The 26,350-nt window shown below is 57.0% G+C and overlaps 8 protein-coding genes across 8 annotated transcripts; 3 read left to right on the forward strand and 5 right to left on the reverse strand.

Moving 5' to 3' along the window:
• The first annotated feature begins 1,647 nt into the window (after positions 1-1,647).
• Positions 1,648-2,995, forward strand: F5144DRAFT_558438 (uncharacterized protein). The gene has a single exon (XM_066788083.1). It carries the CDS (start codon positions 1,988-1,990, stop codon positions 2,612-2,614), a length of 627 nt encoding a protein of 208 aa, XP_066649395.1. The 5' UTR covers positions 1,648-1,987; the 3' UTR covers positions 2,615-2,995.
• On the reverse strand, positions 2,995-6,927 carry F5144DRAFT_74000 (uncharacterized protein). The gene is made up of 2 exons (XM_066793383.1): positions 3,240-6,927; positions 2,995-3,173 (listed from the first exon to the last, which is right to left on the reverse strand). Exons 1-2 carry the CDS (start codon positions 6,568-6,570, stop codon positions 3,097-3,099), a joined length of 3,408 nt encoding a protein of 1,135 aa, XP_066649396.1. The 5' UTR covers positions 6,571-6,927; the 3' UTR covers positions 2,995-3,096.
• Positions 6,928-9,494: 2,567 nt separating this feature from the next.
• Positions 9,495-11,090, forward strand: F5144DRAFT_589409 (uncharacterized protein; the record flags this gene model as incomplete). The annotated part of the gene is made up of 5 exons (XM_066790037.1): positions 9,495-9,586; positions 9,655-9,933; positions 9,986-10,121; positions 10,268-10,596; positions 10,652-11,090. 5 exons carry the CDS (start codon positions 9,495-9,497, stop codon positions 11,088-11,090), a joined length of 1,275 nt encoding a protein of 424 aa, XP_066649397.1.
• Positions 11,091-11,729: 639 nt separating this feature from the next.
• Positions 11,730-13,433, reverse strand: F5144DRAFT_617769 (Alpha/Beta hydrolase protein; the record flags this gene model as incomplete). The annotated part of the gene is made up of 2 exons (XM_066791893.1): positions 12,844-13,433; positions 11,730-12,785 (listed from the first exon to the last, which is right to left on the reverse strand). Exons 1-2 carry the CDS (start codon positions 13,090-13,092, stop codon positions 11,730-11,732), a joined length of 1,305 nt encoding a protein of 434 aa, XP_066649398.1. The 5' UTR covers positions 13,093-13,433.
• Positions 13,434-14,874: 1,441 nt separating this feature from the next.
• F5144DRAFT_74190 (ammonium transporter) lies at positions 14,875-17,359 on the reverse strand. The gene is made up of 3 exons (XM_066793385.1): positions 16,703-17,359; positions 15,627-16,565; positions 14,875-15,563 (listed from the first exon to the last, which is right to left on the reverse strand). The coding sequence occupies exons 1-3, from the start codon at positions 17,078-17,080 to the stop codon at positions 15,234-15,236; spliced, it is 1,647 nt and encodes a 548-aa protein (XP_066649399.1). The 5' UTR covers positions 17,081-17,359; the 3' UTR covers positions 14,875-15,233.
• F5144DRAFT_74195 (uncharacterized protein) lies at positions 17,347-18,479 on the forward strand. Its single transcript, XM_066793386.1, has one exon. It carries the CDS (start codon positions 17,640-17,642, stop codon positions 18,276-18,278), a length of 639 nt encoding a protein of 212 aa, XP_066649400.1. The 5' UTR covers positions 17,347-17,639; the 3' UTR covers positions 18,279-18,479.
• A 2,901-nt stretch (positions 18,480-21,380) lies between these two features.
• F5144DRAFT_74205 (uncharacterized protein) lies at positions 21,381-24,196 on the reverse strand. The gene is made up of 4 exons (XM_066793387.1): positions 24,025-24,196; positions 23,652-23,894; positions 22,847-23,592; positions 21,381-22,790 (listed from the first exon to the last, which is right to left on the reverse strand). The coding sequence occupies exons 1-4, from the start codon at positions 24,112-24,114 to the stop codon at positions 21,605-21,607; spliced, it is 2,265 nt and encodes a 754-aa protein (XP_066649401.1). The 5' UTR covers positions 24,115-24,196; the 3' UTR covers positions 21,381-21,604.
• Positions 24,197-24,847: 651 nt separating this feature from the next.
• On the reverse strand, positions 24,848-26,131 carry F5144DRAFT_477596 (glycoside hydrolase superfamily; the record flags this gene model as incomplete). Its single annotated transcript, XM_066785053.1, has 1 exon — positions 24,848-26,131. One exon carries the CDS (start codon positions 26,129-26,131, stop codon positions 24,848-24,850), a length of 1,284 nt encoding a protein of 427 aa, XP_066649402.1.
• Between the last annotated feature and the right edge of the window lie 219 nt (positions 26,132-26,350).

Below are 26,350 nucleotides of genomic sequence, written 5' to 3' on the forward strand. Positions count from 1 at the left end.
TGCTGTGTGTGAAGGCTGGAACATGAATTGTGTTCTTGGATTCCGAGCGCCTTGGCATGACCCCAGCCGCAACAAGGTCCAGCTGGGATGGCGATCAGTTAGATCGGGGTGCTACGTCAGATGGGTCTGGAGCGGGGGCCGGCCCTGTGGTGCAAGCTTACCTAGTGCAGGTGTGCAGTGGGTGCGCTGGTTGAAGCGGGTCGGCCTCCGCGTCAGCTACTAAGCGTGGTGCTCTGCAGCTGTGAAGCCAGGATTTCTGTCCAGCGACAACCAGCCCTCCGAACGTTCCAAGGTACGTGGCCGGAGCACCACGCAAGGGGTTTTCTCATCAGCTGAACGGTGCAGAACGGAGCAAGGGTTCCCCCATCAATTTCGTCGGTGAACCCTGGGACAGCTGGCATTGCCCGCATTGCCCACCCACCAAGCCGCAAGAGATATTGCGCAACCTTGGCAGTCTCCAGAAAACTTGGAGTAACTTGGTATATCGCCGGTCTCCAATCCGGACGGCTGCAGCTGCAAGCGCTCGAGAAACGTTTTGATGATGCTCGCCAGTTTGTGTGATTGATATCCATGTCTCAGACTGCCGTGTAGAAGGGGAAACCCCCGCCGAAACGAAAGCCCTGCGTGGCCCGCCGTTTGTCTGAGCTTAATTCACGCTTCACAACCCCAAGTGAAGAAAGAAGCAAGTTGCATCATCGTTGGGGGAGGCCGCTCCCAAGACCCTGGATTGATTAGGGTGGGGTATGCTGGGGTCGGGATCCCCGCCGAAAATCTCGGCACCAGCCATCCAGCGGCCCAGTTGCTCGGTTTTCCAGAAGCCAGATTGTAACCTGGCTGAGCCCGCACCCTCTGGCCAAAAAAGCCGAACTCCAAAGGGGAGGAAGGAATCAAGAAAAGAGAGGGAATGTAAAGATAATCAAGAAAAGGTCAAGAGATAGAGAAACCCTGTTTGAAGAAAATGTAGACTTTGAGCTTCCGAATAGCTTATCTTTCTGTTCCTCCAGTCGAAGATTTCGTCGGCACCCGCACTTGGAGGAGTTCGGCTTTTTTTGCCTAGGGTAGCCCGGTTTGGCAAGAGTCGTTTGAGAACTTACATGTGTCAAGGAAATTCGGCAGGTTTTGAAGCTAGGTAACTAACGTAAAGCAATGGTCGACGGCTGTGTAATTTGTAGATCCGACACAGTGACTAACAACCTCTGAACGGACCTCTTAGCAACAACGTTTTCGGCACCGGATCTACCGAATATCCTCCTCTCGCGCTCGTCGCAATTTACTACCCACGTGAGGAGATGGAATTGCGGATCATCCCCTGCGCAAGCGAATTGCAGCCCCCGATCTCGATGTGACACTGGGAGGCTGGGAATGAGGGGAGACAGAAACAAACTGCTTCTGTCGTCGACACTAGTTAGCGAGGTGCTCTGCTCCGTTTCCGTTTCGTGTCTCGGCAGGGCCCTACGAGAACGCCATCCGGGGGGCTCAGCATTGCGATTGGCTTATGCAGTGCGTTGTCTTACAACTGGCAAGTTAGCTGAGAGGGGTCATGGCTGATTGGCTTGATGCAAGCTTGCTACAAGCATATCGGCGTCTTTGCCGGAGACGACGAGGTCAAAGTGCCTGAGAGAGGCTGGGCTTTGCTAGTGGGTTCAATGGAATCTTTGCCAGCCGGACGGAATGTTGGAGAAACTCCAGTGCTCCGCACCAGCAGCTTCAGCCACAGCGTTATTCAGCCTTGTCTTGGCGAATTCTCGCCTTGCAGCTCAGCCAATGATAATTTGTCAGCCACTTGTGGCGAGGACCCGGCGATTTTCTTGCCTGCCACCATCCCGCGCCTTGAAATCGCCAAATCTCGACCTTGATCGCGCCTCAATTATCCATCAACCACACCCCCCGCGTCGACAGCCAGCAAATCCAATCTTATTACCCGCGCCGTCGCCGATATCTACCTCGACACCCCAAACCAACCTCAACCCCCCCAAACGCCCCAACAATGGCCAACTTCCTCGCGTCCATCTTCGGCACGGAGCAGGACAAGGTTAACTGCTCCTTTTACTACAAGATCGGCGCATGCCGGCACGGCGACCGGTGCAGCCGCAAACACGTCAAGCCGTCGTACAGCCAAACGATCCTGATGCCGAACCTGTACCAGAACCCGGCCTTCGACCCCAAGAACCGCATGAACGCGTCGCAGCTGCAGAACCACTTCGACGCCTTCTACGAGGACATCTGGTGCGAGATGTGCAAGTACGGCGAGGTGGAGGAGCTGGTCGTGTGCGACAACAACAACGACCACCTGATCGGCAACGTCTACGCGCGCTTCAAGTACGAGGACAGCGCGCAAAAGGCCTGCGACGACCTCAACTCGCGCTGGTACGCCGCGCGCCCCATCTACTGCGAGCTCAGCCCCGTCACCGACTTCCGCGAGGCCTGCTGCCGCCTGAATAGTGGTGAGGGCTGCGTCCGCGGCGGGTTTTGTAACTTTATCCACCGCAAGAACCCCGGCCCGGAGCTCGACCGCGAGCTGGAGCTGTCGACTAAGAAGTGGCTCAAGACGAGGCCGCGCTCCCGCAGCCCGACCAGGTCGCCGAGCCCGGAGCCGACGAGGAGGCGGTATTAGGGAGATGGAGGAGGAAGGAGAGTTTGATGAATTTGGTTGGGAGACACTCAGAAACAAGAGGAACATACAATATGGGATGAAAAGAAGCTTAGGCACATCTCTTTGGTTGGCATCAAGCGGGATCAAAATTACCCACTGGCTTGCAATGGAGTTGAGGCGTTGGTTCAGGTACCTGCCGAGTAGGGGTTGTTTGTAATTCATCTTCTGTAACAAAACCAGTAGAGGGCAGGACGCCGATGAGGGGAAATCGAGTCCCTTGTTTTGTGGCAAATTTCGCATCCATTGGTGTCAGTACGAAATATCAGGGTACGATGACCCCGGCATGACCGTAGGGGACACGACACATAACACACATTGGACTCAAATCTTGAACAAAAAGCTAAATAGATTCCAGAGGGTATCTCGTGTTATCAATGCCAGATAGGTATCCCTCAATCGCATGCTTGCCCCGTCTCTCTCAGCTAATAACCTCTTCCAACATCTCATGACATCCCCTTGATCTTCGGTAGCCGCGGTGCTTTAACTGGCGCCGGGAGGCAAGCGACGAGCCTATCACGTTCTGTTCACATGCAGTCAGCACACTGTCATCATTACATAGCCGGGCGTTGGTATGTATGTAACTTACCCGCCTCATTATCAAATAGGATGGAGATATCGTCATGCTCTCCCGGTAGCTCCGGCAAATCCAGACACAAGAACGCCGCATCCGCCGCTTGCTGCGCGCTATCCGCATCTGGGGCGAGCGTCTTGGGCAGTGGGAACTTGGCGTCGTCGATCTTGAGCCCGGCCTTTCCACTGCGGTTGAACGACTCGAAGACGTCGGTCCCCTTGAGATGGAATCCCATGCACTGGCCATGGCTGAAGTCCTCGAAGAAGGCCAGCAGCTGGGAGACGCCGTCCTGCTGCACCACTTGGATCCTCGTCGCGCCCGCCTCCCACTTCTTGTGGATCGGCACAACCATGCGGCGACGCGAGATGGCGAAGGCGGCGGCGGTGCCGTCAAAGAGCACCTTAAAGCCTGTGATGGCCGTTTCAAAGGCGTGAAGTTCTTTGATGTTGGGGAACATGAAGGTACGGATGGTGGCGGATTGTTTGACGCTTTCAAGGGCTTGGCTAAGGCCTCCCGAGAGATTGCGGGACGAATTGGCTTCGGTAACGGCGAGGGTGATGTCGGTTTGAGGCTGGCGGAAGACCATCAGACAGCTCGGGTTCTGTACATCGAGGCGGAGTTTGAGCTCGCCCGGGGCGACGTTAATGCGGTCGGTGAGGGTGCCTTCTTTGAACTCGTAAACCACGCGGAGCCTATCAGCAAGGACGCATGACGGCCTTTCGCCGTCATCGTCGTAGTTGATCACCCTCACTTTGTTCCATGCCAAAGCAGACAGGGCCTGCAGGCCCTTGTTAGAGGCATCGCCGTACCTCTCCGAGAACCACACCCCTTGCAGGGGTGCCTCGCCGGAAACACTTTCGCCCCGGTCTAGCGCGGTCCCTATGAGCAAACTATGCATCCGCAGCCTTTCCGCTTCGTCTGCGAACGATAGCACCATGTTGCCTTTGAACCGGCCATTCTCGAACTTGAGCGAGAGGGCGGGGTCATTCGCCTCGCTGCGCAAGAAGCCGAACTGTATGGGAGTTTGAGGGAGGTACATCTGGTTGACACCACTCAAGGTCTTGGTCCGCGGGCCTGTGACAACCGCGATACGGTAGCCCTTATGGTAAGTGCGAGGACCTGTGGCCGCCCCCTCCCTGAAGAGGCGCTCAAACAGGGCGATCTCGCAGTTGAGTGTCGAATCTTTCGGGAACTGCCTTGCCTGTGGGTCGTTGTCAAAGTACTGGAACGCTCGGAGAGTCGACCTGAAAAGGCAGCTCTCGTCCTGCCTCGGGTAGAGGCTAGAATGGACCTTTGCGCTAAACTCGTACATGCTGCGCAGGGTGGAATATGCTTGCTGTGTGCACTGCACGAGCAGGAGGAATCCTCGGGGTAACTTGACTTCCAGGTTACAATTTTCCGGACGCCAGCGGACCTCTTCCCAGCACGGGCCTGTGTTCTTGTTTCCAGATATCCGAAGTTGTACCGCACCGTTCTGGCTGGCGAGAATGAAAAGTATATCCGGCTGTGTCTGCGGCCGGACAGTTGATAGGAAGCATGGAAGATAGAGTCGCCGCGATTCTCGCCCTTGCTCCATCAGGAACGCATCGACCTGGAAGCGGGCAAAGCAGAAAGTGGTTGCGGTGTCGGCCAACGGCAACGCCTCCAGTATCGTCATCCCAGAGGAGGCGTGACTCTGGGCAAGAGCAGAACTCGAACCACAGAGCAAAGATGTGATGTCTTGTGATAAAGGTGGATAGTCGAGCCAGATTGTTCTGTCGACCGTTTGGGGGAGGAATGCTTCCTCGGGCGGCAGAAAGCCGTTCCGCTTCATTGATACGGCTAGTTTCCGGAGGCTAGAGACAATGGTAGTCCGGACACCCTCAGCCTCCTTGTCAACCGGACTCCGTCCGGAATTGACAACTTCGGGCATCGCTTCCTCCAAAAGCCAGTAGCTTTTCGCCAGATCGGCGTATGCTTGCTGCTTCGCCATGTCATTCTTCATCTGGGACTCGGGGGTGGAGGGACGGTCGCGGATGGCAACCTCCAGCGCTGTCCGACCGATCAGGAACCACCAGAGAGCCGCCCGTGCCATCTCCGGGGGGGTAGACGAGGCCAATGACCGCACGCTCTCGCCATGGAGACGAAACAGCTCGAACAAGTGGCGCGTGCGGGTCACGAACGCATTCATAGCGTCGTCTGAGGCAGCCGCTACGACGTCTTGGAAACTGGATCCCTGCTGCTGGACGGGTGAGCCATAGCCCTTCTCCGAAATAGTTCCTTGTTTAGATCCCGGGAACGGGCGCTGGAAACTGGAGGCCGCCGAATAGAGGGTTGCGGGGCTGTTCTCCGACTTCGGGGTCCTGTTTAACCGGTCGGGCGAGTTGGACGGTTGGCTGGTGAGGGTATATTGACTCTGCGACGGGGGGGATTCTCGTGGTTCTCGAGAAGGCGGTGGGATCGGGGGTGCCGGCCGGTGTGCCTTGGAGGATACTTGAGGGGGGTTCGCGAAGTGAGCTGGCGATTGTAGCTGTGGCGCATGCATTGAATCTGGTGACATGGCGATGGGCGATTCCACCTCCTGGTTGGTCGATGCGGGTGAGGAATCCGGCCGCTCTTGTTGCCTGGACTGGTCTCCAGACGCTGACCGTACGGCTTGTGCAAAGGCTCGTCCTTCTGCCTCTCGCATCTGGGCTTGTTGTACCTCGATAAACGATCTACGTTTATCATCTTGGGCGGCAGGCATGCCCAGGTATCGGCTAGCATTGTTGCCTCCCGGGTTGGGTGAGTGCCCAGTCTGGGTGCGCCGCAGCCCAGGGCTTGCCCGTGCGTCCCTCACCGATGTTTCTCCCGGCGGGTCTGCGAATGGGTTTCGGGGGCCGTCTCCGAGGTTTGCAGATCGGTTAGGTGGTGCCATGGAAGAGGGGCTGGGCTGTGGTCTTTGTTTATTGCGTCTTGATATCTCGACTGTGGGAACTTCACACTCGTCGCCGCCATCCCCAATGACATCTGGGTTCGAATTCACAAACCTCACCGACAACCCCTTCCCCTTCTTGATTCTCGCGGGAGGATCGCGCGGCCGTACAACGTACTCCTGCGTCTTGGGTTCGCTGGCGGTGTTGACGTTGTGGGCATTGGGGTATCGGGGGGCGGTCTTGGTATCGAGTCTGGTCAGCACGGGGGGCACCGGGTGGGTGACCTGCAACTTGTCGGTAGATCCGTGCAAGAAGTCGTTAAGGTCGCCGCCGTCGTCGCGGGTTGCCTTTCGCTCGCGGTCGCGGCCAAAGAGCTTGCCCATAATGCGGCGGCTCCGCGTGGCTCGGCCATCGTCGTGCACACCAAGGGCGGGAGGCTCGTTCTCTGTCATTTCGCTCGGATGTCGTAGCTAGCTAACTATCTCGAGGCCAAGCTCTTCATGGGCTGGGCTGGCGCTTCGACGGCGGTGGCGCAGGACGGGGCCTAGATGGGACGTTACTTTGGAGACGGAAAGGGAAAGCAAGCATGTGCTCGCTGTTGTTGCTGCTGCTGCTGCTGTCCGCCTGGCAGCCCGACAATTGACCGCAGAGCCGCCAAATAGGCCCGTTGCTGTCGGGCTCCGGGTATCGCATGTGACCCGATTGCGATAGGGAAGGCCGGGTTGGTCAACCGAGATGAAGGTGTGTGGTCGCTGCTAAGAAAGTGGAAACGTCGGCGGGTGAGAAGGAGTGAGCAGCCAAGTGAACCTTTCAAGGTTGCTTGCAGCGGGCAGCGGTCGTGTTCGGCGGGGCAAGGAACGCAAAGCGAGGGATCGACTTCCTAAACAGGGTTCGAAGCGCCGTGTCCTGCGTTGGCATTGGATGCCCAGGGTTCCCCGAGTCAATCTGGCAATCGTAGCTTTTGGGCAGGAGCAAAACTGAGGATGGATTTTGTGTTTTGTGGTGGTTCTAGATTCGGCAAAACCCCTTTTTTTTCCTCATTCCAGGTCTCGGTTCCCCTGGATCTCGTCTGATGCAGCATCAGTGCAAGCACCGATCTGGGTTATGTTCCAGGGTTAACCGCAATCCAGCAGCGCACTTCGGTCAATGTTTCTCCACACTTGGGGCTACAACGACCGTTTTACCTGCCGGTTCCCGGTTGCTGTGGCGCGCCCGGGCGCCCTTAATATTTCGCTCTTGGAGTGCAACCTCGTGGGGCCAATGCGAAGCCAAGCGTCCCTATTGTCGCCCCAGCCGAACAGGAGCTGAAAGTTCGTATTGGGGGTTTTGGAGTCGAGGCTAACAATCCGTATCTTCAGAGTCTTCATATTCTAGGCCCTGCCGTCCGGATCCGAACCAACAAGCCTCGGGCGGCCCGCTCAACGGCAGCGCGCACCTGAAACTGCTGGGGGTGTCATTCCACCGGGGGTGTTACAGGGCCAGACACCGCAATCAAAACTAGCATGGGGCCCGCTCCCTCCACAAACCTTGCGATCTTCAGGAACAACAACAGGTTTTGTTGCAACCAAGCAGTCACAAGCCATAGCCGGATGCCAGATCATCATTCGTGCTGACGTGACAATCTTCTCCTGTGGGTGACGAGGAATACCCGGGTGGAGGTGGTGTTGTCTGTCCAACTGTGCGTTGTCGCCCAATGGCAGCCAGTCCAGTTTGTCACCCCATTGACAACAAGGAGGACACAGTTAACTACATAGTTAACACGAAACGCAGGCCCCGTTCTCGAGCAAGCGAAAAACAAACCGAAAAAAATAAGAGAACAAAAAAGGGATTGCGGGTCCAGGGTTGCTCTTCCGAGTCTCTCAAGCATGGATTTTCTTTCCCCTCAGGTCCGCCATATCGGTTCACCGGCGAGCGAGCTTCCCTTCCTCCAACCTGCTCAAGAATCCAGCTCGTGACCGCTCTGCTGTGGCTGAGTTGGGCGAGATTTGCGGAGGCGGAGACCTGTCTCACGCCCCGACATCCCCGGGCAGGGGTATGAACAGAAGCTCGTGTGGGCCACCACCCTCGCTCCACCACGTGGGGTTCCCCATGGACGAAAGAGAGACGAAATAGGAAGCACAGATCAGCTTGGAGACAAACAGTTGGTGGCTGATGGCAACTTGTTGGTTGGATTGGCTCGGTTTCAGCAACTTTTCTGCTCTGGCTTCCAGACGAGCCAGTTCCACGAACAGTGGGTGGGTATCAACTAACTAACTTAACTAACTGCTTCGTACGTATGAACCTAACCTTCACTTCCAAGATCAAGATTTCTGGGAAATCTAGACGCAATGGACCACCATGGATGTCTCTTACATACATGCCCACTAGACACGTGCTGAATGCTGGGTTGCCTGTCTGGCCTGGGTCTGGCAGACGGAAACCCGGAGGTGTAAGGGAACCCGGGCCCCACCCACGTCATCGCAGCCTGCCCCCAAGGCGCCCCTCCATGCCCCGCCCGACCTCGCTGAGATGCGGTGTGCGGGAGTCTGTCAACCTGCGAATCCCGTTTGCCGTTCAAACTTCTCAGCCAGCTGAATGGTGCATGGTGCTGCCTGTTTAACGACGTAATCATCCCGCCCCTCCAGAACTACTCCATGCGTCCGGGTCTGGGGGCTCATTGCGCCTGTCTCGACGATAGAAACGAAATAGAAAGAAAAAGTTGACAAGCGGATCTGAGCTTCTCGCTTGCGAAGTTATCCCCAACAATATCCTCTCCTAGCTACCCTACCCCACTTTATTTTTCTTCCCTTTTTCTCAAGAGCTTAACGACAGCTGAAAAAGGGCGGTCTGGCCCTAGATCTTTGGAAAAAATGATGGGACTCGTGTCTGGCCGTCGCCGGACCATCTCGAATGCTAGTGAGTTGTGTGATTCTGTTCCTTCCAGAGAGTTGTTGGTATAGGGCAGGGAAAGGATGGAGGGAGGGCGACTTGGTTGGGCTCTTTCCAGCACTAAAATTCGAGGCAAGAGGTGTTGACTTATACTAATCAACTTTTCTCACATCCAGGCAGTCGGTCCTCTAGCGAAGCGGCGGATCCAGTCGACGATGACACCCTCGTGGTCGAGCCCGACCAGGGAAATGGTCTGTCAACACACGGTAGCGACATATTAAAGAGAAGGAGAGGCTGATCTCAGCGTAGTCTTGTCCCACATTATATCACAACTGCGGCCCGGTGCCGACTTGAGCAGGGTGGTGCTCCCGACTTTCATCCTGGAACCGCGCAGCATGCTGGAACGGATCACCAAGTATGGCCCAACCGTCTCCTTGACGGTCTCGACTGTTGAACACTGGCCCATCGAAGCTAACAATCCGCGGACAGCTTCATGTGCCACCCCGAAATGCTCCTACCGATCCCCGAAATTGACGACCCCGTTGAACGATTCGTCGCGGTAGTTAAATTCTATCTGAGCGGCTGGCACATCCGGCCCCCGTAAGTGCTTCCCCGGGTTGGTGTACTGGCGTTATGGAATCATAGGAGCTCGTGCTGATGCTATCCAGGGGAGTGAAGAAACCCCTGAATCCCGTCCTCGGCGAGGTCTTTAGCTGCTACTGGGATTTCCCCGACAACACCCGGGCCTACTACATTTCGGAGCAGACATCGCACCACCCGCCCAAGTCGAGTTACTTTTACATGGTACCAGGGCACAACATCCGGGTCGACGGAACACTCAAGCCTAGGAGCAAGTTTCTGGGCAATTCCGCCGCCAGTATGATGGAAGGAACAGCCATCTTGTCACTCCTGAACCGGGGTGCCGACCCCACGAAGGGCGAGCGATAGTGAGCACTCCTTGACCATGAGGGTAGATTCAGTCGACTAATAACTCCCTAGTACTCTCACGCAGCCGAACATGTACGCCAGGGGCATTCTGTTTGGCAAGATGAAGTACGAGCTCGGGGACCACAGCTTCGTGCGGTGCCCAGAGACGGGGCTATCAGCCGACATTGACTTCAAGGTTAAAGGGTGGGTTAGCGGTACATACAACGCCATTGGGGGCGTCATCAAAAACGACCACACTGGTGAGATACTCTACGAGCTCTCTGGGTTGTGGAGCGAGGAAATGTACATCAAGAATGTGAAGGTGAGTTGACCGATCCGCTTTGGATGAACTAGGCTAACACCAGACAGACGGCGCAAAGGGAGATGTTCTTCAACGCCTTGAAATCGAAGCCCAGTGCCCCCACGTGCCGACCTCTCGAGGAACAAGCCGAGCGGGAATCGCAGCGGCTGTGGGCCAAGACGTCGCAAGCGGTCAAGGAGCGCAACCACGAGCTCGCAACGGACGAGAAAACTAAGGTCGAAGAAGTCCAGCGCGAAGAGGCGGCCAAGCGAGCTAACGACGGCGTCGAGTGGCATCCCAAACTATTCAGGCCGGTAAAGGGCGGGCCAGGCGGACCGGAGGAGGGCGAAGAGGACCTCGAATGGATCATCAACGCTACGATGTTAGACGACCCCATATTCTGCCGCCGGGAGACATGACGTGCTAACGGCGTGCAGAGACGGAACGACCCCTGAGAAGCAGGCGGCACAAATAATGGCCATCTACCCGATTATCAAAGGGCAGAAATTTAATCAACAAAACGTCATCCCCCCCAGGGCATCACTCGAAGTGAACGAACCGCCGAAGGACCCCCCCAGCGCAGCCGGCGATTTGATAGACTTTGGCGATAGCGAGCCAACTCCGCAGCCACCATTGGCAAAGGAGCAGCCGCCGGCAGCGGAGGAGCAACCGCAGACCCCGGCCAACCCGCCACCCCTCGATCCGTCACACCCCAGCACGACCGAGATCCAAGAGATGCTCTCTGAAACGGGCAGCCAGGCTAAGGACGGTCCCCTGGTCAATTTCCACGGGGACATGAAGAAGAACCTGCCAGGTAGCGCCAAGCGGACCGACTCAACGGCGTCGGAAGACAACTTTGTCGACGCCCAGGGGTAACCCTCCGCTTAGCGAGCGCTAGTGATTAAGCCTACATTTCGCTCGTCCCATCGGCGCGAGCGGCATCAAAAACGGAGTTTGGATACAGGTGGAATGGTAATCGCATCAGGTGCCAGGGGTGTGCCAGCTGGGAAAGGGGTGGCCGGTCTGGCTGGGGCTCGTAGACATGATACCTTGGAATTTGGCTGTGTTTTCTCTCTGCGGTTTGGTTGCGCGCTGGCATCTCGACCTGCGCGGGCTCTACCCCGGCCATTTTTGGGCAGTGATTTTTGGCTACGAGGTACATCTGCGGGGATCAACTCCTACATAGCGACGACAGCAATGAAATGTAGAATAATTGGGTATTCTGGATGTTCCCTGACGAGTAAAAGGGGTAGGGATAATAATAGTCGTCCCCGGTCACAGCTCCCTGACACCTGACACTTGCAAACCACAACCCCCCTATTCCACACAAATAGCCACTCCTTATCTCAACCCGCCCGCCTTCTTGAACCAAAAAGATCACACACACTTGGAAGTTCATTCCCACCCCCAAACCTTATAAACGGCCCCTCCCTAAATACACACACATACAGACCCACCCACCTTTAATAACACACACACAACAACAACTCACACACATAACACACAAGCATTCATTCACTCCCACCCCCAAGCCCCATAAACCACCCCCAACACCTCCCTATCACTCGTCATCGGAAAATCATGCCCCCCCTCCACCACCGCCCACACCACCCTCCCCCCCTCCTCCCGCCCACCGCCCACCAACCCCAACGCATCCGCCTCGTACTCGGCCGGATCGATGATCTCGTCGTCCGCCCCCAGCACCACCACCGTGCTGCCCCGCGCGCGGGAGCCCAGCTGCCGCCACGTCGCGTGCTGGTCGGTCATGAGCGAGGTCGCGTGCTGGATGCAGGAGATGAAGGCGGGGACGAAGCCCGTGTGGTGCAGGAGTTGCCAGTGGACGGTGCGGAGGACGCGTTGGGGGAGGGTGGTGCTGTCTGGGTCTGTGGCTGGTGTTGTTGGGGAGGGGATGAGGGGGGTGGTTTCGGTGAGGGCGGCGGTGACGGGGTCGGGTTTGGGGGTTGTGGTGGAGGAGGGGTGGGGGTTGGGGTTGGTGTTGGTGTTGGGGTTTGGCGTGCCGCTCGGGGTGGAGGTGGTGCTGTTGGCGGCGGCGGCGGCGGCGGCCTTCCCGCGCTTGCCGCTCGAGCGGATGGGCCGGCGGAGGCGGCGGCGCGTGAGCCAGGTCAGCACGCGCGGCGGGACCAGGCCCGAGGTGAAAATGATGCGGGTGAGCGTGCCGAACGACTCCGGCCGGATCAGCCCCGCCGGCGCTAGGAGTACGAGCGAGGAGACTAGGTGCGGGAAGGCGGCCGCGAAATGCGCCGCGATGCCCCCGCCTAGCGAGTAGCCTATTAGTCGGAAGGCTTGGGGCCCCGTCCAGGAGAGGTCGGGCGACGAGGCGAGCGCGATCAGGATTTGGGTGGTGTATAGTCGGTCGTCGTGCGGCAGGTCGGCCGGGTTGTCGGAGAAGCCGCGACCGAAGAGATCGAAGAGCATGACGCGGCAGCCTTTCTCCTCGACTAGGGCGTTGGCCAGCTTGGTGAGGGTGATGCAGGATGTGCTAATTCCGTGCACGAAAACGACCTTCTCGCCGGTCAGGGGGCCCCATTCGTAGACGCGGATGGAACCGTACTAGGCGGGTGAGTCAGTTGTGTCCGGTGGTTTGGGGTGGTAATACAGGGTCACGTACCGGAGTCTCAACATCTCGCGCGCCAGGGAAGCTGTCGGGCTTGTATTCGAGCTTATCGAATTCATCCTGTGAGAGCCGAGGCAGGACGCTGCGCAAGGGTGAGCGGATGACCTTGGGTTGCGTCGGCGAGAGGTAGCTGCGGAGGAGCGATAACACGATGGTGGTAGCGATGGCAGTTCCTGCTACTATGAGTCCGGTGTTGTCGCCGTGGTCCTGCGACCCTAGGCCGAGGCGGTTGGCGAGTGACATGGTGGTGTTGGAAAGCGAGTGAGGTGAGTGGAAGCCTCGGTTGAAGATAAAGTGAGAACTGTGAGATTGGGTGGAGTTAAGTTAGGTAACCGACAGGGGACGCGACGTGATGAATGGATTCCGGATTCTAAAATCCGGGGAACCCCTTAAGCAGGTTGGGGCTGGCGCTCAGTCAGCTTACGGCAAAATATATTGAAATAACAAAGGGAGTGTATCTCAAACAATGTTGCTTGCTGAGTCCAACTAGACTTATGAGGCAAGAAGGATCACAGAACCAACAAGCCAAGGTGGGGGGCTCAGCAGGGCGGCAATCACACTGTGATGATAACCGCCGAGACACGCTGCGCCCACGTGGCAGACTAACAGGGCTGACCAAACCTTGATTCGGGATACCAGTCATTTTATACAAGGAGGAAAAAGAGAAAAATAAAAGTCGAATTAGACATTAAATACAAAGATAAACCGAGTGCCAGATCTATCAAGCTACCTAGGTAGTGTTACTAAGCGAGAAATGTTGGGTTGAGTTCGACCCGGATCAGTTGACTGACCATGTTATGGTCGGTCAAAAAGTAAAAAGTTGAGATCAAATAACATAAAAAAATAACAAAGCGCCATCAACTGGGATCGAACAAAAAGAGCCGCTATAGTCAATCATCACAAACGGGATCTTATTGTTCGCAGGGACAATTAACTCGCAGCCAAACCACTGAGCCACGAGAGCTTAGTGGGATCTGTTGAAAAGTAAACACAAACCCGCGGGTTATATGCCGCTCCTTCCAGCATACTCGCTATGACCGAGGCCCCAAGCTTTACATACTGAACGAGCAATGAAACATGGCCGCAGGAAAAGTCAAAGCCACCCCCCGGGCAGCTTTGCGTGCCGAGGCATTCAACACCCAACGTTGAGCTGAGTTGAGAGGCTTCCACTGCCGCCGCGTAACCCATTATTTTAACACATAACGATCTTATTGACTAGGTACTTGTGCCAATATAACAAACTAGATGCCGTTGAATCCCATCGTCTAGTGCTATATGAATAGATAGAACACCGAGTTGAGTCCTTCCCTCAAGCAAGGCACCGTAGAATTTGAAACGTAGTTCACCATGCCACCTCCAAATAACTATCCCAATCCGAACCGGCACCTCCAAATCTTGTCCCAATGCCCCTCCAAAGCTAACGTACCAATATCTTCTCTCTCTCATCTAGGCTGTCCGCAGACAGCCCATTTAGGCAATCCAATTTCGCCATTCCGTCTTGGCACGTCCGGGAACCCCACATGCGGAGGACGGAGCCGGTCCAGCTCTCCGGGGTGCATCAGCCCCACTAGCCCGGCCTGGCCGAGTAACTGATTGGGTTGGTGTAGAAAGGTAGGGATCGATATCATCACGGTATTTGATACTCCCGGGGCCATCATGAAGACACATTGATTGCCCAGCGCCCATTCCTTCCGCTGCGGAGGAATCCCACATCCCCTTGTATGTACTTCTATCCGTCACGTCACCCACACCGTTGCTCCCGATATTTGTACCACGGTGCAACACCCCAACCCCAACCACAAGTACCCCTAGCATGTAACAATCTACAACTACAAAGTAGCCCCCTGCCGAGAACTAACCCTCACAGATCACCCCCTATCACCAGTGCCTCCCCCCTCACACAATGGCGGCCCTGGCCAACACACAAATCTCAACCTCGCCTCCAAAACATCGATCCTGCTGCACTATGACATCCAGAAGTTGATGATAAAGAGAAGGTAAGCAAATAAAGAGGTAGACAGGTAGGCAGGTGGTAATAAGTAATAAATAAGTAAGTTGGTAATGGTATATAAAGTTAACAGCGCAGCAGGCGACCCGGCGCCCTCTTTTCGGCACCCGTCCCACAGCACAGCACGGCACAAGATGGCACGGCAACAACCCTGAAAAGTGCAATCAATCGATTTGATTGCGTCCCCAAGCAAAGGGCAAGGGACAAACAGAAAAGGAAAAGAAGAAGAAAACCCAAGTTAGTGAATCGCCCCAACTCCCACGCCCACGCCAGCCAGCCAAAAGCCAGGTGTTTCCCAATCCCCGGATATACCCCCAAAAAAGAGCAACAACAACAGCAACACGCTCGACCAACTAACCAACCCAAAAAGCCAAAATCACTGCGTCGCCTCCACAACCGTCTTCTCACTCAACCCGCCGAGCTCCCCCTCCGGCACGGACCCCAACTTGCCGTGCGCCTCCAAAAGATCCCTCTCCGGCGGCGGCGTGGCCGGCACACTCCCACCCCCACTCCCGCTACCCCCCTTATGGCTAGCATTGCTGTGGCGGGGATGATGTTCCGAGGAGGAGCCGGTGCCGGGGGCGCGCAGGCGGGCGCTCTCAGCCAGGTCCTGGTGGCCGGCGATGCCGTGCTGCGGGACCACCACCACGCCGTCCTCCTTGGGGTCGCGCTCGGCGGGCGTCCAGGCTAGGTAGTCGCGTCGGACCTGAAGGGGGTAGGGTTAGTGGGGCTGTGGTTGGATTGGTTTTGGGGGGGGATAAAAACATACCTCGACGTAGTCATAGGCAAACTCGCCGTGCTGGTCGTCGTCCATACCCAGGAGCTCGGCCTCGGACGAAGCGCGCAGGTGCAGGCCGGGGACGAGATCGATGGCTTTCGCGATGATGGCCGACATGACAAAGGTGTAGGCGCAGGCGGCGACGATGTAGGCGACCTGGATGTACAGCTGGCGGTAGTTGTGGTTGAGCCAGCCGCCCGCGGCGCCCAAGTTGACGCCGTCCAGGCCGATGATGTAGTCGGCCGCGAAGAGCGCGTTGAAGATGAGCCCCACGATGCCGCCGATGCCGTGCTCGGCGAACACGTCGAGCGCGTCGTCGATGCCGATCATGAACTTGATCTTGGTGCCGAAGTTGCAGGCTACGCCCGCCACCACCCCGAGAATGATGCTCGCCCACGGCGTGATGACTCCCGCGGCCGGCGTGGCGGCCACGAGCCCCGAGATGGTCCCCGAGCACCAGCCGACGAGCGACCACTTCTTGGCCAGGCGGTAATCCAGGAGACACCAGGTCATGGCGGCGAACATGGCCGTCAGACAGCTGTTCCAGCAGGCCATGGTGGCGCGGAGGTTGGCGCCGAAGGCAGACCCGCCGTTGAAGCCCAGCCAGCCGAACCACAGCAGGATGGTGCCGAGCGTGATGAGCGAGATGTTGTGCGGGCGGAAGTTGAGCATCATCTTCTCGTTGCGGCGCCCGAGCACCCACGAGTACGCCAGCGCCGACACGCCCGATCCGATCTCGACGGGGCCGCCGCCGGCGTAGTCGAGCACGCCGTACTTGAAAGCCCATCCGTTGGCGCCCCAGGCCCAGTACGCGAGCGGGCAGTAGACGAGAGTGGCCCAGAAAAAGGTGAAGACCATGGCGGGGACGACGCGGCCGCGCTCAGCGGTGGCTCCGATGACGAGGGCAGCGGTGACGGCGCAAAATTGCATCTAAATGACCCATTATCCCGCGTTAGCCCTCCCCCCTTGACTTTTGAACTTCTCTCGCTGCCTCCTCAAACTTTCATCGTGCGTTCTCCGTCCTCCATCCTACATTTCTGGTTATTCTTGGGGATCTTTGTTCGTACCTGGTAAAACGAATACAGAAGCTCCGGGATCAGCGGTGAGCCGGGGCTCGGCTCGCCCAATGTGTTCCGCAAGCCGAATTTATCCAAGTTCCCGATGAATCCGTTGGTGGCGGTGTTGCTCAGGGCGAGCGAGTACCCCCAAAAGTACCACTGGAAGACGACGACGCTAAACGACATGACGGTCACCCATATGAGCGAGAGGGCCGATTTCCGCCGCGCAAGGCCCGAGTAGAGGAAGGCGATACCGGGCACCATAAGCAGGACCATGGCCGCCGACACGATGATGTAGGCCTGGTCGCCCGCATTGAAGGCGGCGTTGAGGTCGTGGACGGTTGGGTCGGTGCCGACATTCCCGCTACTATCGTCGGCGGTCGACATGGTGGGCGGCGGGAGGGGGGAAAGAGGAGAGAGGAGGAGGAGGGGTCCTCCGCGGACCGTGGCGATTGGGGGATTTGTTGCTGATGTGTCGGGGAGGGATGATGGCGACGGCGGGGAGGTTGAGGAGTCGAGATTATTTAGGGTGGGAGGGAAGCCGGAGTGAAGGGGGGTGCCGTTATAGGGATTAGGAACCGGGGACTCGGGAAGTCGGTGTCGGAAACAGGGCTTCACAAAAACAACAACAACAACAACGGGATGGGAAAGTGATCAAGCGCGATCAGAGGTGGGACAAGAGCAAAGGTATATAAGAGAAAAAAAAGAGACGAGATCTAGGATGCAGGGGGGCCATTGCTACTGTATGTACTGTGTATGTTACCTTATCTCCATACCCGACCTTTCATCTCACCTTAGTCAAGGGCGCTATCAGTCCCGAGGAGTGGGGAGCGACAAGATTCCGGGTCCTGGCGGCGGTGTTCGGCAGGTACGTCTCTCTGTGGGTGTGAGTGGTCTACACACGCAAGGGAAGGAGAAGAAAACTTGACAAGAATGGAAGTGCCCCATGTCCCCGTTGTCCCCATGTCCCATCGGCCCATCCACCCATGCAATGCATGCGGGTGAGGTGTGGGCGTGCATGCGATCCCGGCCGGAGAAGCCTGCGTGCCTGCCCGCCCGACCGCCCACAAGTTTTTTGTTAGTTGCATGGAGGTTGGTTAGTTACCCTCTGTCTCGCGTGGGACTCTGCCCCGAAATGGGTGCGAGGATCCGAGGATGTGAAGGGCGCCGTGGGTTGCGCCTGCCATCATCCTATTTTCGGAGCCAACGCGCAATCAAAGCCGCCCCGTTGCCCATTGCCCATTGCCTAGGCAATTGCCCACACTGCCCAGTGCCCGTTTGCCCGTTGCCCTGTTTCACCCGGGTGGGATCGCGGGCGCAGCAAAAATCAAAAATCGCAATCTGGCTCTGCTGGCTCTGGCTGGAACCCTTTCGGAGGTCCATAGTTCGTCCACGGTCAGCCCGCCAGTCTGGGGTCCCCCAAGAACCTTATCCAACGCTTCTGAAAACGGTTAGCGGGCCCGGGATGGGTGGCGCCCTAGTGCATTGTGTGTGGGAGGTAACCCCCGCTCTCCCGGAGCTGGCTCGGTCCCACCTCTGCGGGCTGCGACGGTACATGTACGCGCAGTGCAGTCCTCGTACCTGATGTACACACCTCTGCCGTTCTGGATCGCGAATGCAGGTGTGAAGTGCCTGTCTGTCAAGGTGCCGCATGTTTGACATTCCAAACCAGATTCCCCTTGTCTCAGTACGTTAAAGAGGGTGACAAGACGGACGAGCAGAGCATCAAAAGTCTGCAAGACGGGGCTTCGAGACAGACCCCCACATCGGCGTCATCATTGACTTGGATCTCGATCCCCGTCCGATAAACTCGCCATGTACTTCGTACTCATTATTGAAAGTGTGTTTACTGTGCAAGAGTGTAAGAGCTGATATCGAGTGAGCAACAAGACAATGGAGACTCTAACCGCATCAAATATGCCAAGAGAGAGAGGAGGCATGGCGGATATGCAGCTTCTCCCACGCCCACGTTGATGTCAAGTGTGTGCATGTTCAATCCTCTCCATGGCGCCGAAAGTGTGAGGACCTTCTAAGACATTCGAATCTGCCATCCACTGCTGAGCGTCATAGGGCTGTTGCATTGTCGATGTCGTCACCCGATCGCATGGAATTGAGATAGCTGGGCTGAGAGTTGAAAGTGGTCGAAATCGTTTGTTCCCATCCCCACTGACCAATGGATCTTGGCAATCAGGTCGGGGGTCTTGCTGCAGGGCTACTCGCCTTGCCGTAACCTTGGCACACCACCTTTCAGCTGAGAATTCGAAGTACATCATCCCACTGCCGCGAGAAACGAAAAAAAGGCAGTGGATTGCCCAATTGACACCCTCTTTACCGTCTTACCGTCCTGAATCGGAGAGGTTGCCCCCGCAATTCGACCGCCCTCGTCAATGCCATCAGGCGTCCAAAGTCCGCTAACGGCAGGGCATGACGAGTTGACCCGGTGCCCAACGGCGGTTTTTCCCGATCGCATGGGGCTGGAATGGGGCAGCGAAGCGCCAGCCGTCGAACCAGAGGCCAAGTCGGGAAGCGTGGGGCCATGAGTTTCTGTTACGAAATCGTTTCTGTTGAGGCTCAGTCCGGGGTTCTGGACTGGCAGCCTCCAGCCCAGGCGGTAGGGACCCATGGGCGAATCACGAGTCCGGATCTCTCTTATCTGTCGACCCGCTCTTTTCTCGAGATCTTCCACGCGTTTCATGCCGGGGAGCCCTGGTGCAGCTTATCAAGTGGAGTCGCCAGTTCTGGGACAGGAAATTGAATCACTGCGCTGACTGACTGTTTGCTGAGTGGTCTTTGCAAATCGTTTCAATCAGTCGCCACAGTATTGGCAAGTCCGGCGGCCTCTTGACATCTGTGGATTTCTCTGGGACTCGAAGCTGGAATTCGAGACTCACCGAACCGTGAAGGCCGAATTGTTGTTGGAAACTGGATGATTTTGGACGGGAAACACGCTGTCGACCCTGCCTGCCTGATTTGAATGAGTCCAATAAAAACACCATGCCATTCTCAACTCTTTCCGCAGCGGCATCAAGAACTCCGGTGTCAAAAAAACCAGCAAAATTCGATTCCCTCCTGTCGCATGCTCTTTTCGAGTTGCAACACCCTTGACCCCGGCTCTGGGTACCGTAGGCGATCCTCCGAGGGAAGCGGGAACCGACTTCTGCCAAGAGATAGGCCTTATCTGCTTGTCGTCAGGGCCCAATGAACGGCGGCAGGAAACCCAACCAACCTCGCCTCCCTCCCCGCCCACACAACCACCGAAAGCCAGCAGCCCGAGAACGCCCGTCATCAATCAACTTTCACGCGGCTATGCGGCCTGGTCGAAGCGAGCTGAGGAAAGTTGCCTGACGTCTCCTTCGAAAGTTCTTGCCTTCAGGCGGGACGGGAAGGGGGAGGACTTGGCATTTATTTATGTTTTCCCACTGTCACGGACCCCGTGGGTGGTCCAGCCTTATTCGATAAGGAGATACGATGCATTCCGGTCCCCACGCGGTGGATTTCATGCATCTCCGTCTCTTCCACTGCCGAAGCCGGCGGAGTACTGGAGGTTCCGGACCGCCTGGTTGGTAAGAAAGCCCGACTCCGGCGTGTCTGGAGAGGATGTATGTAGTGTACATCCATTGATGGGCCTCCACAATACGTGCCCAGGGAGGTATTCGTACCCGCTATACCCCCAATATGTACCATTGTTGATGAGAAGACGTGGGTCTCAAGAATCGGACATCCCGACAACGAGACAGGCGAAGAATAGAACACTGTAGCCGTCAGCGCGGAGATGAATCAATGATCCAATCTCGTTTCCCGGCTGTAGCCTTCCGGTTCAGGTTCGAGTCTAGCAGGTCTGGGGCGAAACCATCCTCGTAATCCCGCTTCGTCCCACTCAAGGTCAAGATCAGGGCGTCGGCTATACCTCTCATCACGGTGAGGCGACCGAGCCCATTCACCACTACTGCAAGCTTGGCCCTGAGTGCACCCCACGCGGCTTCTTTTTCGTTACCAAAAGTTACATACAGGTCTGGGTTTTCCGTCACGTGCTGCGTCAGGTGCTGTGACCACTGTTCCGGCCAACGGTCTTTGTCTCAGAGACCGTCGAGGCAAGGTTGAGCCGAGGTCTGATGCCGACGTCGTGGTCTGGGATAGCAACCTGCTCAACGCCCGCGCGGTTACTGTCTAGGTTTGGGTGGATGGGTGGATGGGGCAGCACAATATGCTTTGCACAGCGGTCCTTACACAACCACCGTTGAGTGGGATGTACTACAGGCAAGTAGGTAGGTAAGCCACGCTATCAAGTATTAAGAAAACACTATTATTATTCGCTCGTCAGGAGAAACCCACCGGTGGTGGTGGCTAAGTCTGCCTGTATGCTGTCTAGAACCCCGAAAATGCGACCGGCCGATGCTCCTTAACCCAACCTTACCCATCCATCCCCCCACCCATCCCGACTCCAAAGATGCAAAAGATGCCATGCAAAGCCACCCGCTACCTATATCCAAATTGAAAAAAGAAAAAGAAAAGAAAATAAAGAAAATAAAGAGAAAAGAGAAATAAAAAGACGTATCCAATTTAGAAATGCAAAACAGCACATGGCCAACCTATGCCATCCACCCACCTGTTCCCAAGCCCAGATGGGGATAACCTGAAAAAAAAAAGAATAAACCAAGAAAAAGATAAACCAAGAAAAAGATAGCCCAAAAAAAGACAAACCCAAAAAGAAAAACCAAAAAGGCAAACCAACCCAAAAAAGAAGCCAACCCACTCGGCCCGCGTGGGCATTGAGTTTCCGTCAACGCTTTCAGCCGACCCCCTCGGGGGTTCTCCTCCCCGCCCGGCCGTAGAAGACACCCCCGGGGCAACTCCACATCCAAAAAGTACCGAGCCAGCGCGACGGCGCGGTACTTCTTCCGCAGTCGCCACTCACAAAACCAACAACTCCTCCTGATCCCGCCTGATGTCATACATGAGGATCGCATGATCCTTATAATGCAGCATCAGGCGGTATGTACCGGGCACTGCATTCCCGCTGGCGTCCCTGTCCGGGGGGCGCAGCTTCAGCCCGGGTCCGCGCGGGGCGGGGCCGATGGCGACGCCGATGAGGGCGCACAAGGGCTGGACGGACGGCCGGTCACGGCTAAGGCGGGCGACAGACGCGTCCTTCTCGAACTTGCGCGGTAGGATGTAGTCGACGCGGAAGCCGTACCGGAGATTGCCCATGCCGGGGCAGCGGGGGCCCTTGGTCGGGGTGAGCAGGGCGACGCGGCCCGTGGGCGAGCCGGCGACGACCAGGCTCAGTTCGGGCACGTGGTGGAGCATGGAGACGCGCTCCGCGTGCATGGGGTGCAGGTCCCAGGACTGGGCGGAGGCGTTCGGGTGGCACTGCTCGGTGAGGAGGAATCGGAACTGGATGTATGGTGAGGCGAGGTCGAAGGGCTGGAACGCCACGTCGCCGGTGTAGGCACTGAACAGGCCGTGCGTCTTGGTCAGGTGGCGGGGGAGGTCCTCGGCCGTGGCGTACTCTATGACGTTAATATCGCGCTTGCGTGCCTTGCAAACCCGGGCGAATTCGACCCGCTGGTCGGGGCCGTCGTCGAGTATTAATAGTTCACAGGAGTTGGGGATGATACACCCGGCCACCTGGAACCCCGGCGCGCCTTTGCGATGGGATTCCTCAAGCCGTGAATTGCAGTGGCCTACCTTAGTGATGTTCAAATCGCGGTTTGGCACCGTGATGGTTGTGTGCTCGCTTGTTGTTTGCGCGCTCCCTTCAGCGTCGGGCTCGCTCTCGCTCTCGTCCTCGATCTCGTCCTCCTCGTCCTCCTGAGAAGCCCCGTGAATGTGCAACATGTGTTTTGACGCGTAATTAAAGGGAGCATGGCCCAGCTCGTGCAGGGTTCCCGCGCTCGGCCAGAACCCCTTCGTGAAGTAAAGGCTACAGGTTATATCCAGGCATGTGCTGTAGTGTGCATCCATGGATATCCTGTGTTGGCGGTTCTCTCTCCTGATGATAACCACCTGGTTCCTGGGGATGCCCAGCGTTTCGCGGCTCGACTTCGTCGGCCGGAAGCTGCTGTAAGGAAGCACCAGCACGCCCCAGCCTTTCTGACTACAGAGTCATCGTTAGCCTCAATCCAAAGCGGGCAACCAAACCTATATACATACACGTATGGTACTCCCGACCTCCCATAGCTGTCGTGCCACCGGACGTGTGGGACGCCGAGTCTCCAGATATCTAGGAACCACAGAGCTCCCGAGAGGTCCCTAGCAACGACCTTTTCTGCGTCGCCCATTTCGTCCTCCGTGAAGGACAAATTGGGGATATTGAAGCCTTCGGCGTCGAGCGGGAGGACGATTCTCCACTCCCTCGACCTCGAGAGGAAGTCTTTTTGAACCTCGAGCAGAGAGTGTACCGGAATGGGGCGGCGTTCGGTGCGGCGCAGGGAGGAGCCATTTCGCTGGGCAAGCGCAAAGGCGAATACGGTAACTTCGCGGAGGTTCGAACTGACGGCAATTAACCTGGACTTCTCGTGGACGGCAAGTCCCCAAGCCGATTCGCCCACATTGTCGTGAAAGAAGGGTTTCGGATAGCTCCTTTTAGAAGCCGAGGAGACGCTTGGGCTGCGCGTGTGGTTGCTGCTCTGCGTGATGTGGTGGGCGATGCTGTGTGTATAGTACGCCAGCGTGTCGCCGTTGTCGTAAGCCAACAAGACGATCTCGAAGTCCCCCAGGTTCCCCACGATTATATGGTTGACCTGGTGAGGGAAACGGTGGTCCAACCCCTGGGGCCATCGCCGGGCCCATTTCGACGGCTGCGGGTGGAGAATAAGGGTCGGAGGGGGCAGGATTTGGGGGCTGGTCCTGCGCGGTTGATATACGTAGATTCGGTCTTGATAGGCCGCAAAATAAAGCTGTATAGTGAACTCGGGTCAGAATCGGTAGAACTCTCAGGTCTAGCTAGGAGACTTACGTTGTACCGCTGTGAAAGAGCAGTGAGGTTATTCCTCAGGGCCGCGATTCTCGGGAAGCCGTGTTCCGCATGGTGGGTCTCGAGCCCTATATCAAGGTGCGGAGCCCATTCATTCACGGCTTGATCGTAGAGCTCGTCTCCATCCTCCTCGTCATTCACAGGCTCTTCGTCGATCGGCCCCAAGAGTTCCTCGGGCGTCCCGTGGACAAACGTATTTAGGTCTTGGAGAACGCCGGGGCCGAACTATGCTCGTGAACCTGTTAGCCGAAGCGAGTTGGAGCGAGGACATGGCCGGGATAGACGGCGATGCAGAGACAGCCGAAGAGGCAGACGAGCCAAAACAGTAATATCAAGCTGGATGCTTCCTACTTACCCGATTCTCGGCGGTCTGAACAAAAGCGGTCGGGCTCACATAGAGCTCGCCACTGCGGCACTTAACAACATTCGGAGCTATCAGATCCATGGCCGTAAGACTATGGCAAGAATTGAGTCCAGTGTCAGAGGAAGAGTATGAGTCAGTCGTTGTTCGTTCGCAAACATATGTAAGGTATGTTGCGTGATAGTGATGTAATGCAATTATGAGTTTCAAAATGTCTTATGTTTGGGGTATGCCCCTCGAAATATATGCTATCGGTAGCGTAGAGATGCACAGTGTATCAGTGGTGTTTTGATGTTTGATGGTAGAAGGGACGATGTGATGTTGGAGCTCAGAGGCGAGTCATAAGTAAGGTACCTTACCTTAGGTAGGTAAGGTCCCTTAATCACCCCAATGTGGGATGTGCCTTGCATCGGCTTGTGACAATTTGGACCACAATGTCATGTGATCTGCAAAGTACCTAGGTACCTCCCATATTGAAGAACCCGATCTTAGCTAAGGTTTTATGAGACTACTTGATGGTATCGAGTGGGAATAACAAAATACAATTTTACCGTTCGTTACTTGGGTAGGGAGTCTGGGCCACCCTATCATATCCAACCCAACAACGCCCGGGTCCCCATCTATGTATGTATGTACCGAGCCCACAACGCCTGGGCTCTATTCTCTCCTCGTGAGAGTTGCCGAGTGTTACCAAGAGCCATGAGTTTTGTTTTCGAAAAGAAAAAAATGCAAACCCCGGAATTGAAAGACATGCAACACCCGAGCGCCAAACAGAAACTGACCCCCCCACCTCGCCCCTCTTCTCACGAACATCCAGCTACCTGTCCCTCTCCCCTTCACTACCCCCCTCATCCGCCCCCGCCCGTATCAGCTCCGTCATATCCTTCATCCGGTAATCCAACACAGGCGTGGCCCAATCATCTTCCACAAGCGAGTACGACTCCTTCTCATCGTCCTTGGGCTTGCGCGGGTTGATGGCCCAGTAGCCAAAATCAGCATCGATGGCCTTGAGGTAGCGCATCAGGTTGCGCCAGTAGTTGGCATCACCCTGGCCGGGGGTGGCGGGCGCGCCAAACTCCCCCACCCACACGGGCGCGATGTCGCCCTCGACCAGGTAGGCCCAGTTCTTGCGCATGGACTGGACGAAGCTAGCGTAGGTGCGCTGGGCGTAGCGTCCGCCGAGGCTGCCCCAGCCGCTCCACGAGTAGACGTGGGCCGAGTAGACGACGCGGTGCGGCAGGTCGAGCACGACGGGCCGGTGCGCCACGCCCGTGAGGTCGTTCTGCGACTCGGTCCCGCCCACAATGATCAGCCAGTCCGGGTTCATCTTGAGCAGGCGGTTGCCGGCGCGCTCGGCCGCCGTCGCCCACCGGTCCCACGTCATGGTGCCCCACACGCCGCGCACCTCGTTGCGCAGGTCGGCGCCCACCACCAGCGGGTTGCCCACGAACCGCCGCATCACCTCCTCCCAGTGCTCAATCCACTCCTCCTCCGTCTGCCGCACCCGGCACATCATAGCCGGCAGGTGGTCGTTCGCCCACCCAGCATCGCACGGATCCGCCCCACAGCACCACGTCGCGCTGGTGATATGGTTATTCACAATCACCGCAATCCCCTCCCGCGTCAGCGCATCCACAACCGCCTCCAGCACATCCATCGCCCGACGCCCCACCAAATCCGGATTCGCCGCCAGCAAATGCGGCGCCACGACCGGATTCCGCAGAACCAACTCATCCGCATACGGCAAACGCACAGAATTAAACCCCAACACGCGCACCATCCTCGCAATCTCATCCCGATGCTTAACATCCAGCCCCCCGGGGACAAACAACTCATCCGACGCCCCATACCAATTCACACTCGACAGCTTGAACCTCCGACCACGAGCATCAACAACATCGCGCCCCCGCGTGCGCAGCGGCAGCGTGTAGGTTGGCGAGGAGAGGAAGGTGTCGTCGAGCGGTGGGGGTAAGGGACGCTGTGCGAAAAGCCGGGCTGAGGCGTCGGGTACCCAGGGCAGGAGGAGCCGGGACTCGGCTCGGTAGAGGTACACGAGCAGGGCGCCGAGGGCGGCGCCCAGGAGGAGGAGCACGGGAAACATTGGGCGGCGTTTGAGGTGCAGTAGGCGGCGGATGAGGTTGCGGGGGGTTGATGATGGCGGTTGTGGTTTTGGTGATGGTGGTTGTGGTGGTGGTGGTGTTGATGTTGATGAGATTGGGAGGACGATCCCCGGGTGTTTCCTGCGAGGGAGGAAGAACATGGTTCCGGGGGTAACGGCGGCCGGAGCTCGCTAAGGCTTGGGCGCGGGGGGCAGTTGCGG

The sequence above is a fragment of the Chaetomium tenue genome (genome assembly GCF_020726465.1).
Source record: "Chaetomium tenue strain MPI-SDFR-AT-0079 chromosome Unknown F5144scaffold_1, whole genome shotgun sequence".
Lineage (NCBI taxonomy): Eukaryota > Fungi > Ascomycota > Sordariomycetes > Sordariales > Chaetomiaceae > Chaetomium > Chaetomium tenue.

Coding starts and splice junctions, on each gene's coding strand:
- F5144DRAFT_558438 (XM_066788083.1), top strand. CDS start 1,988: ATGGCCAACTTCCTCGCGTCCATCTTCGGCACGGAGCAGGACAAGGTT.
- F5144DRAFT_74000 (XM_066793383.1), bottom strand. CDS start 6,570: ATGACAGAGAACGAGCCTCCCGCCCTTGGTGTGCACGACGATGGCCGA. Junction 3,174..3,239: donor CCTATTTGATAATGAGGCGG/GTAAGTTACATA, acceptor GCATGTGAACAG/AACGTGATAGGCTCGTCGCT.
- F5144DRAFT_74190 (XM_066793385.1), bottom strand. CDS start 17,080: ATGTCGACCGCCGACGATAGTAGCGGGAATGTCGGCACCGACCCAACC. Junction 16,566..16,702: donor TTCTGTATTCGTTTTACCAG/GTACGAACAAAG, acceptor TGGGTCATTTAG/ATGCAATTTTGCGCCGTCAC. Junction 15,564..15,626: donor TTGCCTATGACTACGTCGAG/GTATGTTTTTAT, acceptor TACCCCCTTCAG/GTCCGACGCGACTACCTAGC.
- F5144DRAFT_74195 (XM_066793386.1), top strand. CDS start 17,640: ATGTCCCCGTTGTCCCCATGTCCCATCGGCCCATCCACCCATGCAATG.
- F5144DRAFT_74205 (XM_066793387.1), bottom strand. CDS start 24,114: ATGGATCTGATAGCTCCGAATGTTGTTAAGTGCCGCAGTGGCGAGCTC. Junction 23,895..24,024: donor TTCAGACCGCCGAGAATCGG/GTAAGTAGGAAG, acceptor TCACGAGCATAG/TTCGGCCCCGGCGTTCTCCA. Junction 23,593..23,651: donor CTCTTTCACAGCGGTACAAC/GTAAGTCTCCTA, acceptor TTCACTATACAG/CTTTATTTTGCGGCCTATCA.